Genomic DNA, 22898 nt, shown 5'->3' on the forward strand with positions numbered 1-22898 from the left:
ACAGGTTAGGCAGTGTTAAGGGTTTTCCTCATCATGTGCCACCCTGATTCTCTGCATTCACACATTCAAAAGGTATGTAAATTGGCTAAAATTAAAATAGCTGATGGAATTTTAGTGGTCAAAACTCATCTTTGTTAATAACATGATGCAGACTTGAAAGAAGCATATGCGATTGATATCTTCATATTTTAACAGAGTCCTATTATCAGGGGGATAAAGGACATTGAAAGTCAAATACAATCTTTTACCAAAGCGAAATCTTGGCACGTTGATGAGCATTACAAATTAAACTGAACAGCGAGTATTAAGAGTTTTAAGGTGGAGGGTTGAGGGACTGGTAAAAATGCCATCAGTTAATATTTACCTTGAAAATGGCTTGCTTTTCCTACTGTTGCCAAGAATGGTAGTTCCTGCTGGTCCTAGTTTGGCACTCTCTCGTAACCAGTTGGCAGGTGGGAGTTTCAAGTCTGTTTTCTCTTGGAGGCGTGCAAATGCTGTCCGAGGAGGGGCAGAAGAGTATTTCACCACAGCTCGGCTCTTCACTTCATTGCCTCCAAGAAATAAAGCTGATCCCTGATTAAAACATTAAATGAACTTTTAATATACACTACTAGGAATAAAAATACCCCACCTTAATAATAATAAAAACCCTACCACATCAGGCTTACAAGAACATATACTACATGTTACTAACAGCAGTTAATAAATGTGAGCGTAAATGTGTACCATTTACTTAGCTCTTTTTCACATAATTTCAAAGAAAAAAAGATCAGTCGAGGAGTGTGATGGGTTATTAGCTAGGAAACAGGCCAACCGAACTATGTTTTAAAACATTCATAAAAAAGTGTAGAAGCAGAAACCAAGGAGTCAAGAGTAGCACGTTAACTAAATGCAAAATTTAATAAAACCTCTGTTCAATATTAAAGATGTATTTCAATGTCAATAACATACATCATTTAGAAAGTAGTTTGTGGTGAGATATCTGGGCCTTTTTTGTTTTTAAGTAAGCGTTTAGCAACTGATTAGTCAGTTTACGACACAAATACTCTGAATGTCTAACTTCATAGCAAGTCCCTGGGGGGTGCGCACAGATTTCACTTGCACATCCCCAAGAAAGCTCAGGATCTGAGTTAACTCTTCCAACCTTCCTTCACGTAGCCCCGCTTCGGCCTGGCAAACACTTTGCGCCCTTCTAACATTAATTAGCTCAGTGCCATCTCGGTGAGCTTGCTCTCTTCTCCCTTCGGCTCTGCAAGGCTGTGCCGACTTGGGAACCACATATTTACACGTACGCTTCTTGAGAGCGGAGGTCGTGTCTAACTCACCTGTCGGTTATCTTCGACTGGGAAGCGAGGACTGCTTTTGATACGAATGATCTGCAAGTAAATGCCTGAGTACACCGACAGGCACAAGGACTTCCACTCCGTTTGGGGGGCCGTCGGGAAGGCGTGGAGAAGGCGCCAGAAGCCGCCGGGAACCGTGACATCCCTCCCGGGCCGAGCGGGCCCGCAGCCCACGGAGCCCTGCAGGTCCCGCCCCACCGCGGACTCACCTGTGCAGAAGGTTCCTCGGACTCTCCTTGGGACAAGAGGCTGAGCCCTCCCCGAGCAGCGGCCCCGGCCGGCGGAGCCTCGGTCCCGGCCTCCTTAGAGTCCCCCATCACCTCGGTCCAGGTGAGGCGAGGTGAGGCGCCGCGACGCGACGCAAGTCTCGACCCGAGAAGCCGTAACAAGTTGCCGGGCCCAGAGGCGCTGCTGGCCAGCAGAGCAGGAGCCAGATACGCCCCGCACTTCCGGCCTCTGACAGGAAGAACTGGAGCGAACGCGTTCAAATCTCGCGACTTTTGCTCCAGAGGCCCGGCCCCGCCTCCCCCGGTAGATACCAGCTTCGCGGCGGGGGCGGGAACTGTCGTGCGCTGATGTCTGCCAGAGTTTCTGCGGGAAAGTACTTCTCGCGTTATCTGACTCCCAGGCTCCACCCCTCGCACGCCGGTCTTTGTTGGCCAACCGTCCTCGGAACTTGGGCTTTGGGCGGAGTCAAAGTCGCAGAGGTCTTCTCTGCGTGGGCGGGGAAGAGCGGCCGTAGTTGTAACCAGCGGCTCCTGTTACGTAAAGTAGTGAAGTGTCAGCGCTCTTCCCGCCACAGCTTTCAGTGCCCCTTCGGTTTGCAGTCGGGCTCATAGGCCCAGGAAGGGAAGGACATGCCCAGGTGAGGGGCCGTCCAGACTCAAGCCAGCCCGGCCTCGGCGTACTGTCCGCTCATCGTAGTGCGTGCCTGGGCCTCGCGGTCCCGAGTGTAGGAGCGGCGGGGCTCCGCGGGGAGAGTAGGCCCTCCGCCTTTGCTGAAGGGATGGATTTCAGAGGAGACGGCACCGCCAGAGGTGCAGAGTTTGCTGTTTAGTGACGCCTGGAGCATCTACGGAGAGCCCCGTATTTGTCGGGCCCTAGGGAACTAGCAAAGGGCATTCCGGTGGTCCAGGGACTTCTCGAGCGTTAAAGGGCTCAGGAAACACCTGGGGATCTAGTTGACATGCAGATTTTGATTCAGTTGGTCTGAGAGGGGCCTGAGATTCTACATCTCTACCAGACCCCCAGGAGATGATGCCAGTGCTTTGAGTAGCAAAGAGGTAGAGAAATAGCCAAGGTCTGTGTAAAGCTTCGAAGGTGCTCGGCTCTCTTAACCTCTGAGCCGAAACCCAGTATCGTATCGTTACATGCAGCCACAGCCTTCATAAAACTGTTTTGTTTTGCAGTAAAATATTGAAAGTTTCTTGAAAACTTAGTTTTGCCTTGGCAATTACTTGGCTATCTCAATTTGTAATTTACATCAGGTGCTGATAATACACTAATTATCTGCAGATTTAGAAGTCCTTGTAACTGTTAAACTCAATTTACAAATTGTTTTCAATTGTAACAAAACATTTTTATGATTTATATTTAACAGTGAATTTAATATCATAGTATATTTTGTAGAACTTAAATCAACATGTATTGGTTTTGATATCTATAATTTTCTGTTTGTATTTTGCAGTCAATTCTTTCATTTTTTGCAAGTAACACATTGTTATTTTACATTATAGTAAAAAGTTGAACACAACTTAAAGGTCTAAGGACATTAGGAGGATGGTTAAGTCTACTTTTGGTACATAATACCATTAACTTGTGCAACTATTATCAATAAATTGTTTTTAAAGAATATTCAAGAACATTTAAATTGCACATTGTATGTTAATATAAGTGTACCTGTACTGTAAGATCGTGTGCGATGTTGTGATTAAAAAAAAGTAAAGCAAACCTGTGATAAGATCTTAATTTCACAAACATGTTTATTTCTGTGTCAATGTCCATAAAAACATATCTCTACGGGGTAAAATGAAATGATTTAAAATTTATTCTTTAAAGCTTCATTTTCCTGTTTTTCTTTCTGATTATGCATTATTTTATAGTAAAATGTCATTTTATTAAGCTTTTATACATATATAATTTAGCTTCTAATCATCTTTGAATTCTGTTGTTTTATTGTATAATTCTGTGTTTGCAAGAAGGGATTTCCTGATGTAGCAGTGATTCTTTCTTCAGGACTCACATATACCGCAGGCCTCTTGAGAAGTAAGTGCCTGAACCCTTGTTGATAATGCTTCGGGAGAAAATGTGCTGGAAACAGCCTGTGAAAAGGCAGCGAGAAGAGTGAAACACAGAGAACTGGGAACGCAGCACAGAAAAAGAGAGGTCAGCGGCAGAGGGGAGTATCGGAGCGGGCGTTGGGCTGGGGGAACCAGGGACGCCCAGGAACTGTTTGTGGAAGGAAACCTGAGGAGGGACCAGATATTCTGGGGCCTCTCACAGGGCAGGACTAGAGAGATTTAGGTAGTGAAGGAGGATGATCCCTGATGGCAGGAGAAACTGAGCACATCTGAATTACATAAAGTTTACACATTCTTCTAGCTCTAAATGCTTATAATTTTTTTTTCCCTCTTCAGAAACGTTTATGTGCTGTGGGTTTAAGTTAATATAATTGTTTTTAATGTCTGTGATTGGAATATAATGTGGGAAAACATGGGTCATTACTTCCAGAACTTCACATTTTAAGACACTTATTTATGTTCATTTTTATATTTTCCCAGTGTCTGCCTTCCCCTCCTTCCCTGCCCCCCAGCTCCCAGCCCCCGTCAAGGTGCACTTCATCATCTGTGGCTTGCTCTGCCCTGCAGGGGCAGTTATCCTGGATCTTGTAACCAATCAGTGCTCTCACATGTTTACCTGTCTTCCCAGTGCCTGACGCCATCACCACTAAAGAGATGTTTGCTGAATGAATGAACTGCTTATAGTTCGATGCTTCAACAAGTTGTCCCATAACCTGTGTCTGCTGGTGCTTTTCCTTTGCCTAGAATACCTTTCCCTTCCTCACCTGGCTCATTCCTAAAGACTCATCCATCACAGGTATCATCCCTAAAAAGTCTCTCCTGACACCTCCCTCTCCTTACCCCATAGGGTCCCTTTCTTTGTTCCCAAAACTTGTATGTAGCTTTTTCCTGCACTTGCCCCCTTATAGAAAAATTACGTACTTGTATCTACGTCCCTTGCTGACTGTGAACTCCTCAAGGGCTAATATTCTGTCTAATCATCTGTTTCACCAATGCCAACGCAGCACCAGCCCACAGAACTGTTTTAGCCCTCGGGCTAATGCAGCTAAAATGACTGGTGCCAACAGGCTTTTAAAATGCTTATCAAAATATTCGAGACGTAAAAACAATGTTGTTGGCTCCAAGATATACATATTTTTAATCTTGCAAAATGAAAGCTACAATGTTTAATGAAGTAGCTACAAAATTTGCAGTGTCAATGTCATTAATTATTAAAGTTAGTATTCACACAGTTTGTTCCATTCTAAAACTATTTGTATGTTAGATTTTCTCTGCTTACAAAAATCCTCCCAGAACCCAAGATGATTTCAGAGAAATGCCAATCAAAAATTCATTTAGTTACTCGTAGCACACAGTACTTTCCAAAGCAAAATGAGAAATCTTTTCTAAAACTTTTACAGTTGCATGTAAGGCAGATATGCTTAGGGCCCTTGGAATTCCCGAACAGCCCCGCCTGCAGAGAAGGAAACTTCAGGGAGTGCTTAGACTGAGGCTTGGGCCCTTCGGTCTGTTTGCCACCGTCCCCTCCATGACCTAGTGTCTTATACCTACTCAGCCTCGCTTGTGTACTTTGCCTGCTGGTCACTGAAAGTCCCTGGTTTTCTGATTCCTGGTCCTGGACTTTGAGCTGGAAGAGAGATTTGAGATTATCTGAGCCAATCCTGTCCCTCCTTAGATGAGAGCAGTGCAGTCCAGAAAGGAGGATAGAATTGACCTGTTGAATATCGTGCAAAGGTAGTTTAAATAGCAAAGGCAGGACTGGTACCCAGGTCCCGGAGTACTAGTAAGTACACTTAGTCTTTAAAACAGTCAAATTGCAAACACTGGCCAGTGGAACTTTAATTTGCTTCCGAATCACCTGAGGAACTTGTTAAGCGAGCAAATCCTCTAACCACCTCCAGATGCTAAGTCAGTATTGCTAGGCCAGTGCTGGGGAATCTATGTTTTTGGTGAGTTACTAGTGTCTGACCACCTTGGCCTGCAGACCACAACTTAGAACAGTGATCTCCAAGGATTATCCCCTGGGGTGCAGGAAGAACTGTGGCTTCTGTTTTGTTTTGTTTTTTTAATCTGGAAAGTAAAGGCAAAATTAAGCCTTACTAATGCTTAACATACAGGTTCACACAGGTGCCCTTCCTTGGGCCATGGTCAGCTGGTGTATCAGTCCAGTATGATTGGGTTATGCAGCCAAAACAAATGATTCCCAGATGTCAGTGACTTAAACTACGGATGCCAAATAAAATAAATAAATTTAAGATAAACAGAAAAAATTGGGGGTAAGAATTTCCAAATATTTAGTAGCAGTATGTCACATGTGACATTTGGGACAGACTTTCACTGGTCCAGGTAATTTTTACTCCAGAACCCAGGTTGATGAAGCAACCTGCATCTAGAACTAGAAGGGGTGGTGGGGCAAGAAAGAGATTGGTGAACCATAAACTAGCTCCTAAAGCTCCGCCTCAGAAGTGAAAAACACACTGCCTCTCACTTTTTTTGACCAAAATGATACACGTGGCCGAGCTTAGCATCCCGGTGGTGGTGAAGACTAATGGTCCCCTAAGGAAGGACATTGGGTGTCTGTGGACCATTATGCAGTCTACCACGGCATTTGGTGGCTTGGATGGGCCACTGGATGCCATCCACAGGGTAAAATATGACAAAACAAGACCTTTAGGGACTTCACTGGCGGTCCAGTGATTAAGACTTTGCCTTCCAATGCAGGGGGTGCGGGTTCGCTACCTGGTTGGGGAGCTAAGATCCCACGGGTCTCACAGCCAAAAAAACCAAAACGTAAAACAGAAGCGATATTGTAACAAATGCAGTGAAGACTTAAAAAAAAAAAAGACCTTTAGAAGAATCTTTTCAGAGTTTTGTAATAAGATGAGGGGTGACCTTGAAAATCTCATGTACCACACAGATCACAGATCATCTTGTGACAAAGCACTTGAAAACTGTCAAGCTTAAAAAATGAGTTACTATATTTTGTTTTACAGAAAGTATTCCACATTTACTCATCTTTTCTGTGATGACAAGTAGCTGTCATTAGGATGGTGTAGGAGAGAGTTTCACAAAAATAAACAGACTTAATCTGTTCCTTCATGATAATGGTGATGTTTTTAACAATGAGTGAGAAACTCATTGGTTTTCAAAAGAACTGAATCCTATGGAGAGAGCATTTCTGAAAATAGAGGTTTGCAAATCTTTCCAGTGTTACATGATTTTGTTGCTAAAAGCGACATGTATCGCTTATTAAAACAAAAAAAAGGCAAATATCCACACAAAACTTAGAAACTGAAATTTCTCACCTCTTTAAAAAGCTCTCCCAGATGGAGAGTTTTGGGATCCACGTCGTAATTGTTTTCTTTGATACTGCTAGTTGGCCTACTCAGAACGCCCAGACTGATCTCTTTGTCAGTCTCCAACTGATTTGTTTACCCCCAAAATGTGCATGTAAGATTCACTGTTCCCAGCTGCCAGCAGGGTTTTTCCTCTCTCCTCTATTTTATACATCCTGTTTTTAATTGTGTTCCATGACAACAGTCAATTGACCTTTCTTCCTCATGTAGAAGTAAATGAATTGCATGTAAAACAACTAGCTAAGCATCTCTGAATTATTCCTTGACACCATTTAATTGGTTTGTAAAAGGAGGATTGGTGGACTTCAGAGACGATGGAGATTTAGCCAAATTTCATTTAAAACCTTTGCATGATTTGTGGAAACAATTGAAATGAGCAGTTTGACTTGGTAAGCGGTGTGATTCTTCCTAGTTAGTTTACTTATCTTTTGAGATACTTTAAGCAATGACAGCCATTAAAACCAAGTTTTAGAATAAACGGAACTTAGAAGCACACTTCAAATTGTTATATCACAGCGTTTTCAGCCAAGAGTCACAAAAATAAACCTATTTGACCACTTTACTCTCTTTAAAAAAATGCTAGCGAGAGCAGAACTAGTTTGCAATCAATAAATAAAATTAAAACATTTAAAATATTGTTTTAGACTTTAAACATTTTCTACTTTTGTATTTTTATGCTAATGTATTACTGCCAGTATCTTATTTACAAATAAATTAAGATGCATATATTGGGGCTACATGTTCAGAATTTTTTTCAACTAATAATAGTATATGATAAGAGTTTATAGACCACTGCTTTTAGAACCAAAAACCACATGCTAGCTACTCTTTAGGTCAAGAACAGTTAGTAAATTAATAATCTATATTTTCCTTTACACTTTAATTTGACCAGAGTAGAAAAATTTTAGAGTATAAGATAATGCAAACCTTGATGTGCCATTTACCAGTGTCATAGCAAGGAGCCCTCGGTTACAATTACAGGATACCTTACATACTTATTCTTGATAATTATTTAATTGTTGTTCTGTAGACTAATAACATTTAAGCAAAATACTTGAAACTATTTGGAAATCATTTCGACTGCATTTGAACTCAATGCAGATACTTTTCTAGATACACGATGAACTCAAATTCTTTTGCAAGCTATTAGCCTTGACTTTCAGAATCCAACACAGATGATCGTAGGGGCAGGTTGTCTCTGCTGGGTGTTACTTTCCCAGCAGAAACGTCCTTAGAGTCTTTGTGAGTTTTATCCTCCTAAGCTGATTATTACCCTAAACGAATCCTAGCAAAAGTTCCAAACTCACTAACGACTGCTCTCCAGGCACCTCAGTGGTGGCTGGAGCACTAGTGGTGATTCATGCTGGGCACACACCTTAGGCTGAGGGTGAGAAGGAAAGAATTCTCAAATGAACCTTCAAATCAATCCCTCAGGCAGGCCTCTGCCTTTCCAGTTAAGGGCTTGGCCTTTGCAGACCCTAATGAATCATTTAGCCATTAAGCATTTCCAAGGAAGTTTCCAGTGGAGAGAACAAAAGGAAGGCATCACTTAGTGCAAAAGTGTCCAGTGTCAGAACTGGACCTTTTTACTAAACATTTCTATATTTGTCTTCCTGTGGGCATTGAAGAGATCTATTTTACCTTGTCAGTGTAATGCAGTCACAAGACTGCACCCAGGAATGGAATCCACTGCAGGAGCATGTTGGACAGAATGGTAACTACTGGATGGACCATGAGTGTTATCCACATATGACAGTTTTTTACATATTTATTTACATTTTGTTCTCTCCAGGAAATGAAGCCAGAATCCACAGATGTCATTATCCATCTGCACGCTTTTGTTTACTACCCAGAAGGCAAGAATATTGCATCTTAAAAGTGTCCGGACTTTTGTTCTTTCTTATCACAAATGACTTGAGAAGATCTGACCATTCACAGTTACCCTGAGTGGAAGTGCCAATGACATGCTTCCTGGAGCGCTTTGAGATTCAGGTACAAAAGGCATTTTATAAGCACAGAGTGAAAAAGCATCATTTATATTCATTTGCTGCTGTGGCATTTCTCTCTGGAATCTTCCTCGTGTCTGTCAACATTGTGCAAAAGGACTGGGCTCATCTACATTACAAATATCTCTCCTTTAATGGTCTGGAAGTAGGAAAGGGACTGCGTAAGAGTGAGCTCTCATGTTGGAGGGTCTCCTGCTTGTTTATCCCTAAAACTGGTTGGACATGGTCGCTGTGGATGTCATGAATTATTTTGGAAAGACCTGAGTATGAACTCAGTACAGTGCTTTGTGCATCTTGGCTGCAGTGAATGTGTATTATCTGACTTCAGTGACTCATGGGAGAATCACAGCCTTAGGGAAGAGCTTCTGAGGGGTCATTTAGAATGGAGCCATTCTGGACAGACGGTGGTCAGTTCTCTACTAGCTTCCGGAGTGGAGAAGTTTCCACCATGATGGCTCCTTTGACCCGTGGCAGATCCTTTCTTGCAGGGTCTCTGCTTGGTATGATTTGAGAAGCATCAAGGGCTTTCTGCCCCAGAAGATCTCGGTGTGTGACATCACACACATGGATGAGGGTTTGCCAACTGTATTAGTTAAAGTAGAGCCTGGCTTGGAGGGGCTCCCATGCCCCTCTGGGAATGTTCTAGAACATGGGGCATTACCCAAGAGACAGAGCCTGGGATGGTGTTACTCAGGTCAAAGGTCTGAGCGTGGGGGGCCATATAAATGAGTGGTGGGGCGGTGTGTATAGATGCAGGAGAGGTGCTTGGAGAGCAGGAGTGCTGCTACCAGGAGAGATGGTTCCCAAAGGGAGAGACCCATGTGCCAAGCCCTTCTCTTTTTCCTCTGCCCAGGGTCCCTTCTGAATCTGCAAATCAGCTGCTGCTTCTCCTCCTCCTTTGCCTTCTTCTTCAAATCTTTTCATCACAAAAATTTCAAATATATACCTAAGCAGAGAGAACAGTAAAATGAACCCCCATGTACCCATCACCATTATCCACCTTGAAAAATGACCAACACCATCCAGTCTCCTTCCACACACCCTCCCCTTCCTCAGATGATTATTGAAATTAGCTCATACTTTTTTAAAAAAAATAAATTTATTTGTTTATTTTTGTCTGCGTTGGGTCTTCGTTGCTGCGCACGGGATTTCTCTAGTTGCGGTGACCCGGAGCTACTGTTCGTTGCGGTGCGCAGACTTCTCATTGCGGTGGCTTCTCGTTGCAGAGCATGGGCGCTAGGTGCACAGGCTTCAGTAGTTGTGGCACATGGGCTCATTAGTTGTGGCTCGTGGTCTCTAGAGCACAGGCTCAGTAGTCGTGGCGCACAGGCCTAGTTGCTCCGTGGCATGTGGGATCTTCCCGGACCAGGGCTGGAACCCGTGTCCCCTGCATTGGCAGGCGGATTCTTAACCACTGGGCCACGAGGGAAGCCCTCCTTAATTATTTTTAATTTAATGCTCCCTGTTGCATTTTTCTGGCCATTGTCTTCTGTCCATCACTGTCTTAAGTCAGTCTCCTGGATTGGCTATGAAAAGACACCTTTCTCAAGGGAGCCCTAAGCAGACACATTTCTCAAGGGAGAAATGTTGAGACTGGCCAAACGACATAGGCTTAATTCAGTTCCACCCGACAGACACGCGTCTAGTCCTAGGCACAGTGCTGGGTTAAGGATGTCGGCAGAACAGGGTTCCTAACCTCAAGGGCATATGATCTAGTTCTGGGAAGAGGACAAGGACTGTAGCAAGTAGTCAGCAATAGGAGGCGGGATGTCACCACTGAGGAAGGGAAAAGACCAGGTGTGGGGGACCTTCCAGGTTGAGATAGACACACTGGGCTGGGAGGGGTGAGGGTTCAGGGAGGTCAGCAAGGGCCATGGAGCCTGAGGTGTTGAGGAGGGACTTGGAGGGTTGAGTGTGGGGTGGAACAGTGAAGGAAAAACACTTGCCAAAACATGGAGGTGGGAATAGCTGAGGGAGCTGTGGGAGTGCCCCAGTTGGCTGGAACACAAGGTGCAAGGGGCTTGGTGGGAGGAATGGGGGAAGGAGGGGTGGTGGGGGGAGGGGGGCAATTGGTTCTTCCTAGGTTAAGAACTAGATAATACTTATTTCTAAGTAACAAAAACCAAAACTGGATTTTTAGGGCATGGCTATGAAAAACTTACTGCAGACCACACTTAGGAAACCGGAAGAAATCAAGGTGGGCTTAATGGAAGTTAGGCAGCAGGGGTGGTATAAGAAAACTCAGGTAGCTGCCTGAAATAAAGTGGACCCAGCTTCTACTAGCCAGGCGATGCATTTTTTAAACATATAAATGAGGCTTATTGTGATTCCCCACTACATAAAATGTAAGTATAACTGTGGTCTTTTTTTTGCTGCTGAGTTCTGAGAAAATATGGGTTTTTTTGTCTCTGCCAGTGAAATAAATACATGGACAGAAAATTCCTAGCATTGCTTCCGTGTAAGGGAGGGCAAAGAAGATGGTGAGCTTTGGCAAAACGTTTGTGTTTTGTAAATGAAACAGAACAGTAACTTGATTTTTCAAAAGAATAAGGTTTTCATTACAAATGTGGGCCCGTTTATGTTGGAAAATTCAAATGTAGCAAAACGCAAAAAGGCAAGAAAATGCACCGTCCCACTATCCAAAGAACATAATTTTTAATGTTTTTGTGTCATATGACGATTTGGGAACATGTTTTTGATACTGAATGACTTCGGTAATTCACCCCGCCCCCCTCCCCACCCCATTCATTGTGCTTATCGAGTGTTGGCATTAGTATTTCTATCTCTGTTGACTTTAAGAGTCAATCCTCCTTTGAGCTCAGATTGCAGATGGAATACAGGGGATCATCTCGATACTGAATGAGAGAGAAAGTTTATTCTCAGATATGCATGAAACCAGCCCTGTGCTTGTGTTTTGATTTTTGTTTTGTTTTTCATTCGTTTGGTTTGGTTTTTTTTTGCAGGGCCTGGGGAAGACTGTAAATGGAGTCTGCAGAGCGTATGGCTAAATATCTAAGTTATATATTAAGCCAACAAATTATTAAATAAAATATGTCCTATCCTCCTTCCTTGGCTAGTACACCTTCATCACAGCCACCCCTTGGAGACTATTAAAATGTTCTATCCTCTGACCCTTCTAACAGGTGCCCCCTGGCCACCCCTTGGGCATAGGGGTACACACACCAGGTCCTCTGGGCGTCAGGCCTAGGAAGCACACTGTGTGGGCCCCGAAGCAGGCTTGGAGCCATTAGGGCAGGCTCTCAGCAGCTCCAGGTGGGCCTATGTCCCTGTGTGTTGCAGGGGGGTTAGGGCAGGGGTGGCCAGAGGAAAGCCAGAGCAGGTGCCCCTCTGATTTGAGTGAATTATTCCATGTTTCCATGTACAGGTGGTATGCTGGGTGCTGGGAACGCAAAGGTGAGTGCAAACAGTTTAGTGGGGGCATATGCAGAAGCTGTCAAGGAAGTTCCCCCTCTCAAATGTGAACTTGCAACTATGACTTGACCCAGGCAGTAAAGTCAGGGAGGAGGTAACTAGGCAAAAAGGGCAGAGAAGAGAATTCCAGGCAGAGGGAAAACATAGGTGAAGTCCAGGTATCAGCGGAGAGAGGCACAGCCATTGTGAGGCAGGGGAACACGGTGGTAAGGCTGGGATGGGAGCCACAGGAGCTTGAGATGGGAGGCGGGGCTGGAGAGGCAGGTGCACACTGACCAGGGGAGGTCTCCGTGACCTTGTTAAGGAATTTCTCAGGATCCTCAGTGAAAGGCTTTGAGCAAAGGGTCACAGGATCAGGGTAAACAAGGCTACACCATCTTGAATTGATCCTGGCTAGACATAATGGTTCTTTGGACCAGTGGGATAGTGATGGAGATGGAGAATGGCAGACAGGCTCCAGGGAGATTTGGAAAGTAAAATGGCCAGGACTTCGGGGGGATTGGATTAGGGGCAAGTGGGAAATACATATCAGGGGAAATTGGTCAAAAAAATGGGGTGGACGATCTGGGAACACTGAAAGGAGGTGAGGTTGGAGGGGTAGGTCATGAGTTGGCTCTGGGACATATAGGTTTGAGGTACCTTTGGGGCACCTAGGACGGTCCTCAGCAGGCAAGAGGATATACCGCTTGAGCAGTAAAAAGAGGTCAGGGCTGCAGACTTAGGTGTGCGAGTCATCTCCACAGAGGTGGTGAGCCAACCTTAACCTTAGGGTTAGGATTAGGGTCCACGGATGTGATGTCTGGGGAGAGACTGTCCACTCACCTGATAGAAATTAAACAACCCAAGCTTTCTGATGCAGATGAGAACCTTAAGAGTGGAATCACACCAACTGTGAACAAAAATGACAAAAACCTTCTAGCAGCCTTGCTCATGACATTGGTCACTGTAAACAGGCTTGTCATGCACAAATCACCTGCAACAACAAAGAGGATTAGGGATGAGTTGGTCACTGTTGCATGGGGACTTGTGCTTGTGAGTTTAAATCGGATTCCTGTTACTTGCACACCATTTTGCCATGTGTATTTGTAAATATATCTTGCTGGCATATTTTATGCTTCAGTTAATTTAGTTGACATCTAATTTAGTTGACATACAAAAATAAAACCAATTTTCAGACAAAATACCCATAAAATAAGTGGAATGCAATAATAGGTTTCAAGAAATTTAAATGTAATATATTTAGGCTTCTATTCTAAAGCAATTTCATCTAGAATGGTAGATATTGTAGATGTAATTTTTCCTGAATCTCTGTCAATTATACAATAATAAATGTGGCTACTATATACCCAGAAATTTATTTTTTTAACATCTTTATTGGAGTATAATTGCTTTACAATGTTGTGGTAGTTTCTGCTGTATAACAAAGTGAATCAGCTATATGTATACATATATCCCCATATCTCCTCCCTCTTGGGTCTCCCTCCCACCCTCCCTATCCCTCCCTTCTAGGTGGTCACAAAGCACTGAGCTGATCTCCCTGTGCTATACAGCTGCTTCCCACTAGCTATCTGTTTTACATTTGGTAGTGTATATATGTCCATGCCACTCTCTCACCTTATCCCAGCTTACCCTTCCCCCTCCCTGTGTCCTCAAGTCCATTCTCTACATCTGCATCTTTATTCCTGTTCTGCCCCTAGGTTCTTCAGAACCTTTTTTTTTTTTTTTTTTAAGATTCCATATATATGTGGTAGCATACGGTATTTGTTTTTCTCTTTCTGACTTCACTCTGTATGACAGACTCTAGGTCCATCCACCTCACTACAAATAACTCAATTTCGTTTCTTTTTATGGCGGAGTAATATTCCATTGTATATATGTGCCATGTCGTCTTTATCCATTCATCTGTCGATCGACACTTAGGTTGCTTCCATGTCCCGGCTATTGTAAATAAAGCTGTGATGAACATTGTGGTACTTGACTCTCTTTGAATTCTGGTTTTCTCAGGGTATATGACCAGTAGTGGGATTGCTGGGTCATACGGTAGTTCTATTTTTACATTTTTGAGGAACCTCCATACTGTTCTCCATAGTGGCTGTATCAATATACATTCCCACCAACAGTGCAAGAGGGTTCCCTTTCCTCCACACCCTCTCCAGCATTTATTGTTTGTAGATTTTTTTTTTTTTTTTCAGTATGCGGGCCTCTCACTGTCGTGGCCTCTCCCGTTGCGGAGCACAGGCTCCAGACGCGCAGGCCCAGCAGCCATGGCTCATGGGCCCAGCCGCTCCGCGGCATGTGGGATCTTCCCGGACCGGGGCACGAACCCGCGTCCCCTGCATCGGCAGGCAGACTCCCAACCACTGCGCCCTGTTTGTAGATTTTTTGATGATGGCCATTCTGACTGGTGTGAGGTGATACCTCATTGTAGTTTTGATTTGCATTTCTCTAATTATTAGTGATGTTGAGCATCCTTTCATGTGTTTGTTGGTAATCTATATCTCTTCTTTGGAGAAATGTCTATTTAGGTCTTCTGCCCATTTTGGATTGGGTTGATTCTTTTTTTGATATTGAGCTGCATGAGCTACTTGTAAATTTTGGAGATTAATCCTTTGTCAGTTGCTTCATTTGCAAATATTTTCTCCCATTCTGAGGGTTGTCTTTTCGTCTTGTTTATGGTTTCCTTTGCTGTGCAAAAGCTTTTAAGTTTCATTAGGTCCCATTTGTTTATTTTTGTTTTTATTTCCATTTCTCTAGGAGGTGGGTCAAAAAGGATCTTGCTGCGATTTATGTGATAGAGTGTTCTGCCTATGTTTGCCTCTAAGAGTTTTATAGTGTCTGGCCTTACATTTAGGTCTTTAATCCATTTTGAGTTTATTTCTGTGTATGGTGCTAGGGAGTGTTCTAATTTCATTCTTTTATATGTAGCTGTCCAGTTTTCCCAGCACCACTTATTGAAGAGGCTGTCTTTTCTCCATTGTATATTCTTGCCTCCTTTATCAAAAGTAAGGTGACCATATGTGCATGGGTTTATCTCTGGGCTTTCTATCCTGTTCCATTGATCGATGTTTCTGTTTTTTTGCCAGTACCATACTGGCTTGATTACTGTAGCTTTGTAGTATAGTCTGAAGTCAGGGAGTCTGATTCCTCCAGCTCTGTTTTTCTTTCTCAAGATTGCTTTGGCTATTCGGGGTCTTTTGTGTTTCCATACAAATTGTGAAATTTTTTGTTCCAGTTCTGTGAAAAATGCCATTGGTAGTTTGATAGGGATTGCATTGAATCTGTAGATTGCCTTGGGTAGTATAGTCATTTTCACAATGTTGATTCTTCCATTCCAAGAGCATGGTATATCTCTCCATCTGTTTGTATCATCTTTAATTTCTTTCATCAGTGTCTTATAGTTTTGTGCATACAGGTCTTTTGTCTCCTTAGGTAGGTTTATTCCTAGGTATTTTATTCTTTTTGTTGCAGTGGTAAATGGGAGTGTTTCCTTAATTTCTCTTCCAGTTTTTTCATCATTAGTGTGTAGGAATGCAAGAGATTTCTGTGCATTAATTTTGTATCTTGCTACTTTACCAAATTCATTGATTAGCTCTAGTAGTTTTTTGGTGGCATCTTTAGGATTCTCTATGTATAATATCATGTCATCTGCAAACAGTAACAGCTTTACATCTTCTTTTCCGATTTGAATTCCTTTTATTTCTTTTTCTTCTCTGATTGCTATGGCTAAAATTTCCAAAACTATGTTGAATAATAGTGGTGAGAGTGGACAACCTTGTCTTGTTCCTCATCTTAGGGGAAATGGTTTCAGTTTTTCACCATTGAGAACGATGTTGGCTGTGGGTTTCTCACATATGGCCTTTTTTATGTTGAGGTAAGTTCCCTCTATGCCTACTTTCTGGAGGGTTTTTATCATAAATGAGTGCTGAATTATGTTGAAAGCTTTTTCTGCATCTATTGAGATTATCATGTGGTTTCTCTCCTTCATTTTGTTAATATGGTTTATCACATTGATTGATTTGCATGTATTGAAGAATCCTTGTATTCCTGGGATAAACCCCACTTGATCATGGTGGATGATGCTTTTAATGTGCTGTTGGAATCTGTTTGCTAGTATTTTGTTGAGGATTTTTGCATCTATGTTCATCAGTGATATCAGCCTGTAGTTTTATTTCTTTGTGACATCTTTGTCTAGTTTTGGTATCAGGGCGATGGTGGCCTCGTAGAAAGAGTTTGGGAGTGTTCCTCCCTCTGCTACATTTTGGAAGAGTTTGAGAAGGATAGGTGTTAGCTCTTCTCTAAATGTTTTATAGAATTCGCCTGTGAAGCCATCTGGTCCTGGGCTTTTATTTGTTGGAAGATTTTTAATCACTGTCTCAATTTCATTACTTGTGATTGGTCTGTTTATATTTTCTATTTCTTCCTGGTTCAGTCTCAGATGTTGTACTTTTCTAAGAATTTGTCCATTTCTTCCAGTTGTCCATTTTATTGGCATATAGTTGGTTGTATTAATCTCCCATGATCCTTTGTATTTCTGCAGTGTCAGTTGTTACTTCTCCTTTTTCATCTCTAATTCTATTGATTTGAGTCTTCTCCCTTTTTTTCTTGATGAATCTGGCTAACAGTTTATCAATTTTGTTTATCTTCTCAAAAAAACGCGTTTAGTTTTATTGATCTTTGCTTTTGTTTCCCTCATTTCTTTTTCATTTATTTCTGATCTGATCTTTATGATTTCTTTCCTTCTGCTAACTTTGGGATTTTTTTGTTTTTCTTTCTCTAATTGCTTTAAGTGTAAGGTTAGGTTGTTTATTTGGGATGTTTCTTGTTTCTTGAGGTAGGATTGTATTGCTATAAACTTCCCTCTTACAAATGCTTTTGCTACATCCCATAGGTCTTGTGTCATCATGTTTTCATTGTCATTTCTTTCTTGGTGTTTTTTTATTTCCTCTTTGATTTCTTCACTGATCTCTTGGTTATTTAGTAGTGTATTGTTTAGCCTGCATGTGTTTGTATTTTATACAGATTTTTTCCTGTAATTGATATCTAGTCTCATAGCATTGTGGTCAGAAAAGATACTTGATACAATTTCAATTTTCTTAAATTTACCAAGGCTTGATTTGTGACCCAAGATATAATCTATCCTAGAGAATGTTCCATGAGCACTTGAGAAAAAAGTGTATTCTGTTGTTTTTAGATGGAACGTCCTATAAATATCAGTTAAGTCCATCTTATTTAATGCATCATTTAAAGCTTGTGTTTCCTTATTTATTTTCATTTTGAATGATCTGTCCATTGGTGAAAGTGGGATGTTAAAGTCCCCTACTATGATTGTGTTACTGTCAATTTCCCCTTTTATGGTTGTTAGCATTTGCCTTACGTATTGAGGTGCTCCTATGTTGGGTGCATAATTATTTACAATTGTTATATCTTCTTATTGGATTGATCCCTTGATCATTAGGTAGTTTCCTTCTTTGTCTCTTGTAAGAGTTTTTATTTTAAAGTCTATTTTGTCTGATATGAGAATTGCTACTCCAGCTTTCTTTTGATTTCCATTTGCATGGAATATCTTTTTCCATCCCCTCACTTTCAGTCTGTATGTGTCCCTAGGTCTGAAGTGGGTCTCTTGTAGACAGCATATATACGGGTCTTGTTTTTGTTTCCATTCAGCCAGTCTGTGTCTTTTGGTTGGAGCATTTAATCCATTTACATTTAAGGTAGTTATCGATATGTATGTTCCTATTCCCATTTTCTTAACTGTTTTGGGTTTGTTATTGTAGGTCTTTTCCTTCTCTTGTGTTTCCTGTCTAGAGAAGTTCCTTTAGCATTTGTTGTAGAGCTGGTTTGGTGGTGCTGAATTCTCTTAGCTTTTGCTTATCTGTAAAGGTTTTCATTTCTCTGTCGAATCTGAATGAGATCCTTAATGGGTAGAGTAATCTTGGTTGTAGGTTTTTCCCTTTCATCACTTTAAATATGTCCTGCCACTCCCTTCTGGCTTGCAGAGTTTCTGCTGAAAGATCAGCTGTTAACCTTATGGGGATTCCCTTGTATGTTATTTGTTGCTTTTCCCTTGCTGCTTTTAATACTTTTTCTTTGTATTTAATTTTTGAGAATTTGATTAATATGTATCTTGGCGTGTTTCTCCTTGTGTTTATCCTGTATGGGACTCTCTGTGCTTCCTGGACTTGATTAACTATTTCCTTTCCCATATTAGGGAAGTTTTCAACTATAATCTCTTCAGATATTTTCTCAGACCCTTTCTTTTTCTCTTCTTCTGGGACCCCTATAATTCAAATGTTGGTGCATTTAATGTTGTCCCAGAGGTCTCTGAGACTGTCCTCAATTCTTTTAATTCTTTTCTCTTTATTCTGCTCTGTGGTAGTTATTTCCACTATTTTATCTTCCAGATCACTTATCTGTTCTTCTGCCTCAGTTATTCTGCTGTTGATTCCTTCTAGATAATTTTTATTTTCATTTATTGTGTTGTTCATCATTGTTTATTTGCTCTTTAGTTCTTATAGGTACTTGTTAAACGTTTCTTGTATTTTCTTCATTCTACTTCCAAGATTTTGGATCATGTTTACTATCATTACTGTGAATTCTTTTTCAGGTAGACTGCCTATTTCCTCTTCATTTGTTTGGTCTGGTGGGTCTTTACCTTGCTCCTTCATCTGCTGTGTGTTTCTCTGTCTTCTCATTTTGCTTAACTTACTGTGTTTGGCGTCTCCTTTTCCCAGGCTGCAGGTTTGTAGTTCCCGTTGTTTTTGGTGTCTGCCCCCGTGGCTAAGGTTGGTTCAGTGGGTTGTGTAGGGCTTCCTGGTGGAGAGGACTGGTGCCTGTGTTCTGGTGGATGAGGCTTGATCTTGTCTTTCTGGTGGGAAGGACTGCATCCGGTGGTGTGTTTTGGGGTGTCTGTGACCTTATGATTTTAGGTAGCCTCTCTGCTAATGGGTGGGGTTGTATTCCTGTCTTTCTAGTTGTTTGTCATAGGGTGTCCAGCACTATAGATTGATGGTCGTTGAGTGGAGCTGGGTCTTAGCATTGAGATGGAGATCTCTGGAAGAGCTTTTGCTGTTTGATATTATGTGGAGCCGGGAGGTTTCTGGTGGACCAGTGTCCTGAACTCAGGTCTCCCACCTCAGAGACACAGGCCTGACTCCCAGCCGGAGCAGCAAGACCCTATCAGCCACATGGCTCAGAAGAAAAGGGAGATAAGAAGAAAGAAAGCAGAAAGAAAGGAAGAGAGAGAGAGAGAGAGGGAGGGAGGGAGGGAGGGGAAGGAAGGAAGAAAGAAAGAAAGAAAGAATAAAGTTAAATTACTAAAATAAAAAAAATTTTTAATTATTGAAAATAAAAAAAGTTCAAAGTAATTTAAAGGAGAAAAAGAAAGAAAGAAAGAAGAGAGCAACCAAACCGAAAAACAGATCCACTAATGATAACACGCGCTAAAAACTATACTAAAAACACCAAAAACAAACAAACAAAAAAACGGACAGACAAAACCCTAGGACAAATGGTAAAAGCAAACCTATGCAGACAAAATAACACAAAGAAGCATACACATACACACTAACAAAAAGAGAAAAAGGGAAAAAAATATATCTATATATATAAAAAAAGGAAGAGAGCAACCAAATCAATAAACAAATCTACCAATGATAATAAACTGTAAATACTAAACTAAGACAGACATAAAACCAGAAACAAATTAGATGCAGAAAGCAAACCCCAAGTCTACAGTTGCTCCCAAAGTCCAGCACCTCAAGTTTGGGATGATTCGTTGTCTATTCAGGTGTTCCACAGATGCAGGTGCATCAAGTTGATTGTGGAGATTTAATCCACTCCTCCTGAGGCTGCTGGGAGAGATTTCCCTTTCTTTTCTTTGTTCGCACAGCTCCCGGGGTTCAGCTTTGGATTTGGACCTGCCTCTGTGTGTAGGTCGCCTGAGGGCATCTGTTCTTCGCTCAGACAGGACGGGGTTAGAGTAGCACCTGATTCAGGGGCTCTGGCTTACTCAGGCCAGGGGGACGGAGGGGTATGGAATGTAGGGAGAGCCTGCGGCAGCAGAGGCTGGCATGACATTGCACCAGCCTGAGACGTGCTGTGTGTCCTCCCGGGGAAGTTACCCCTGGATCATGGGACCCTGGCAGTGGCGGGCTGCACAGGCTCCCAGGAGGGGAGGTGTGGATAGTGCCCTGTGCTTGCACACAGGCTTCTTGGTGGCGGCAGCAGCAGTAGCCTTAGCATTTCGTGTCCGTCTCTGGGGTCCGCGCTGATAGCCACGGTTTGCGCCCCTCTCTGGAGCCTGTTTAGGTGGTGCTCTGATACCCTCTCCTCGCGTACCCTGAAACAATGGTCTCTTGCCTCTTAGGCAGGTCCAGACTTTTTCCTGGACTCCCTCCCGGCCAGCTGTGGCGCACTAGCCTCCTTCAGGTTGTGTTCACGCCGCCAACCCCAGTCCTCTCCCTGGGATCCGACCTCCGAAGCCTGAGCCTCAGCTTCCAGCCCCTCCCCGCCCCGGCAAGGGAGCAGACAAGCCTCTCGGGCTGTTGAGTTCTGGTCGGCATGAATACTCTGTGCGGGAATATCTCTGCTTTGCCCTCTGCACCCCTGTTGCTGCGCTCTCCTCTGTGGCTCCGAAGCTTCCCTGCTGCTACCCCCCATCTCTGCCGGTGAAGGGGATCCCTAGCGTGTGGAAACTTTTCCTCCTTCATGGCTCCCTCCCAGAGGTGCAGGTCCTGTCCCTATTCTTTTGTCTCTTTCTTTTTTCTTTTGCCCTATCCAGGTATGTGGGGAGTTTCTTGCCTTTTGGGAAGTCTGAGGTCTTCTGCCAGCATTCAGTAGGTGTTTTTTAGGAGTTGTTCCACATGTAGATGTATTTCTGATGTATTTGTGGGGAGGAAGGTGATCTCTACATCTCCTCCGCCATCTTGAAATTCTCTCTGAGAAATTTATTGCTTGGAGTAGTTTGTAATGAAACATGAAATTTTCTGTGGATGTTTCCTTTAAAATGTCAAAAAACCTAAATACAAATACTTTGTGTGTTGATGTTTGGCTGTATTTAAGCCATGACAATGATTATTACTTTGGATATAAACACTATCAAATTTTCATTGGGTGAGTTCTTTTTAAATTAATGTTGAGTTATGTTCTGTTTATTATCCTGTTTGCTTATGTTTCCTGCCATTTTCCATTTGTCTGTTTGAATCCTCTTTTTTAATAGTGAGTTAGCAACTGATAATGTGTATTGATTTCAGTTTTGCTTCTAATTTACATTTTTATCTCTTTGGTTGATGTATTTGGCTTAATCATTTCATTTTTATAAGCAGCTGCTTATAAATTTAGCTAGATGATTAAATTTGGCTTTTAAAGAAAGTTTGTTTTAGAAAATGGTCCCTGAAGTAAATTAGCATTTGGTATTTCCAGCATGTCAAAGGGGCTGGTCTCTTGAAGATAACTAGACATGTAACTCTAAAATTTAAAAGTGGTATTATAATTTTGAAACCTCTAAATATATAGATCTATATTATCCAGTAGGTGGTGCAAATCGACTCCATTTCAAATGGAAATGTAATTTAAAATTGTGATGTAACTATTTTCACTGTAAAAATAATATTTCAACATGTTTTCTAACTGAAAAATTGTTTTCCTCTATTTCTAAAGGAAGCTTGATTTACTGTCTCAGTGCTCATTTTTCTTGTTTTATTCCACAGGTACCATTATGGTGATGATCACTGTGACAGGGGAGCTGAGAGGGAAAATTGGGGGGGGGGGAGCTGCAAAAACCAGGGAGACCTGTTAAAAATTATAATACAAGAGATATTTGGGAAACACTCCTGTTTACCACTGCAACAAAAAGAATAAAATACCTAGGAATAGACCTACCTAAGGAGACAAAAGACCTAGGAGACTATAAAACACTGTTGAAAGAAATTAAAGATGATACAAACAGATGGAGAGATGTACCACGTTCTTGGATTGGAAGAGTTAATGTTGTGAAAGTGACTATACTACCCAAAGCAATCTGCAGATTCAATGCAATCCCTATCAAACTACCAATGGCAGTTTTCACAGAATTAGAACAAAAAATTTTACAATTCACATGGAAACACAAAAGACCCCGAATAGCCAAAGCAATCTTGAGAAAGAAAAACAGAGCTGGAGGAATCAGGCTTCCTGACTTCAGACTATACTACAAAGCTACAGTAATCAAGACAGTATGGTACTGGCACAAAAACAGAAATATCGATCAGTGGAACAGGATAGAAAGCCCAGAGATAAACCCATGCACATAAGGTCACCTTATTTTTGATGAAGGAGGCAAGAATATACAATGGAGAAAAGACAGCCTCTTCAATAAGTGGTGCTGGGAAAACTGGACAGCTACATACACAAGAATGAAGTTAGAACACTCCCTAGCACCGTACACAAAAATAAACTCAAAATGGATTAAAGACCTAAATGTAA

At 42.1% G+C, this 22898-nt stretch overlaps 1 protein-coding gene and 1 long non-coding RNA gene across 6 annotated transcripts in view; one reads left to right on the top strand and one right to left on the bottom strand.

The window, feature by feature from the left end:
* Positions 1 to 1825, bottom strand: part of EDRF1 (erythroid differentiation regulatory factor 1) — a 39911-nt gene extending 38086 nt beyond the window's left edge. For all 3 annotated transcript variants that reach the window (XM_079899221.1, XM_079899220.1, XM_079899222.1), the window contains exons 1-2: positions 1553 to 1825; positions 365 to 573 (exon numbers count right to left, since the gene is read on the bottom strand). In XM_079899221.1, the coding sequence (XP_079755347.1) occupies positions 365 to 573; positions 1553 to 1660 (317 nt within the window). In that variant the 5' untranslated portion in view covers positions 1661 to 1825. The remainder of the gene's footprint in view (positions 1 to 364; positions 574 to 1552) is intronic.
* A 247-nt stretch (positions 1826 to 2072) lies between these two features.
* Positions 2073 to 22686, top strand: LOC307175294. 3 transcript variants are annotated; one of them, XR_013824289.1, is made up of 5 exons: positions 2073 to 2208; positions 3545 to 3728; positions 4272 to 4439; positions 8792 to 8991; positions 22145 to 22686. It is a non-coding gene; the product is annotated as an uncharacterized lncRNA (long non-coding RNA). The 3 variants fall into 3 exon arrangements; XR_013824290.1 differs by having other exon boundaries at positions 3579 to 3728; XR_013824291.1 differs by lacking the exon at positions 4272 to 4439 and having other exon boundaries at positions 3579 to 3728.
* Positions 22687 to 22898: the final 212 nt, after the last annotated feature.

The sequence above is a fragment of the Stenella coeruleoalba genome (assembly GCF_951394435.1).
Source record: "Stenella coeruleoalba genome assembly, chromosome: 16".
NCBI classification, from domain to species: Eukaryota; Metazoa; Chordata; class Mammalia; order Artiodactyla; family Delphinidae; genus Stenella; species Stenella coeruleoalba.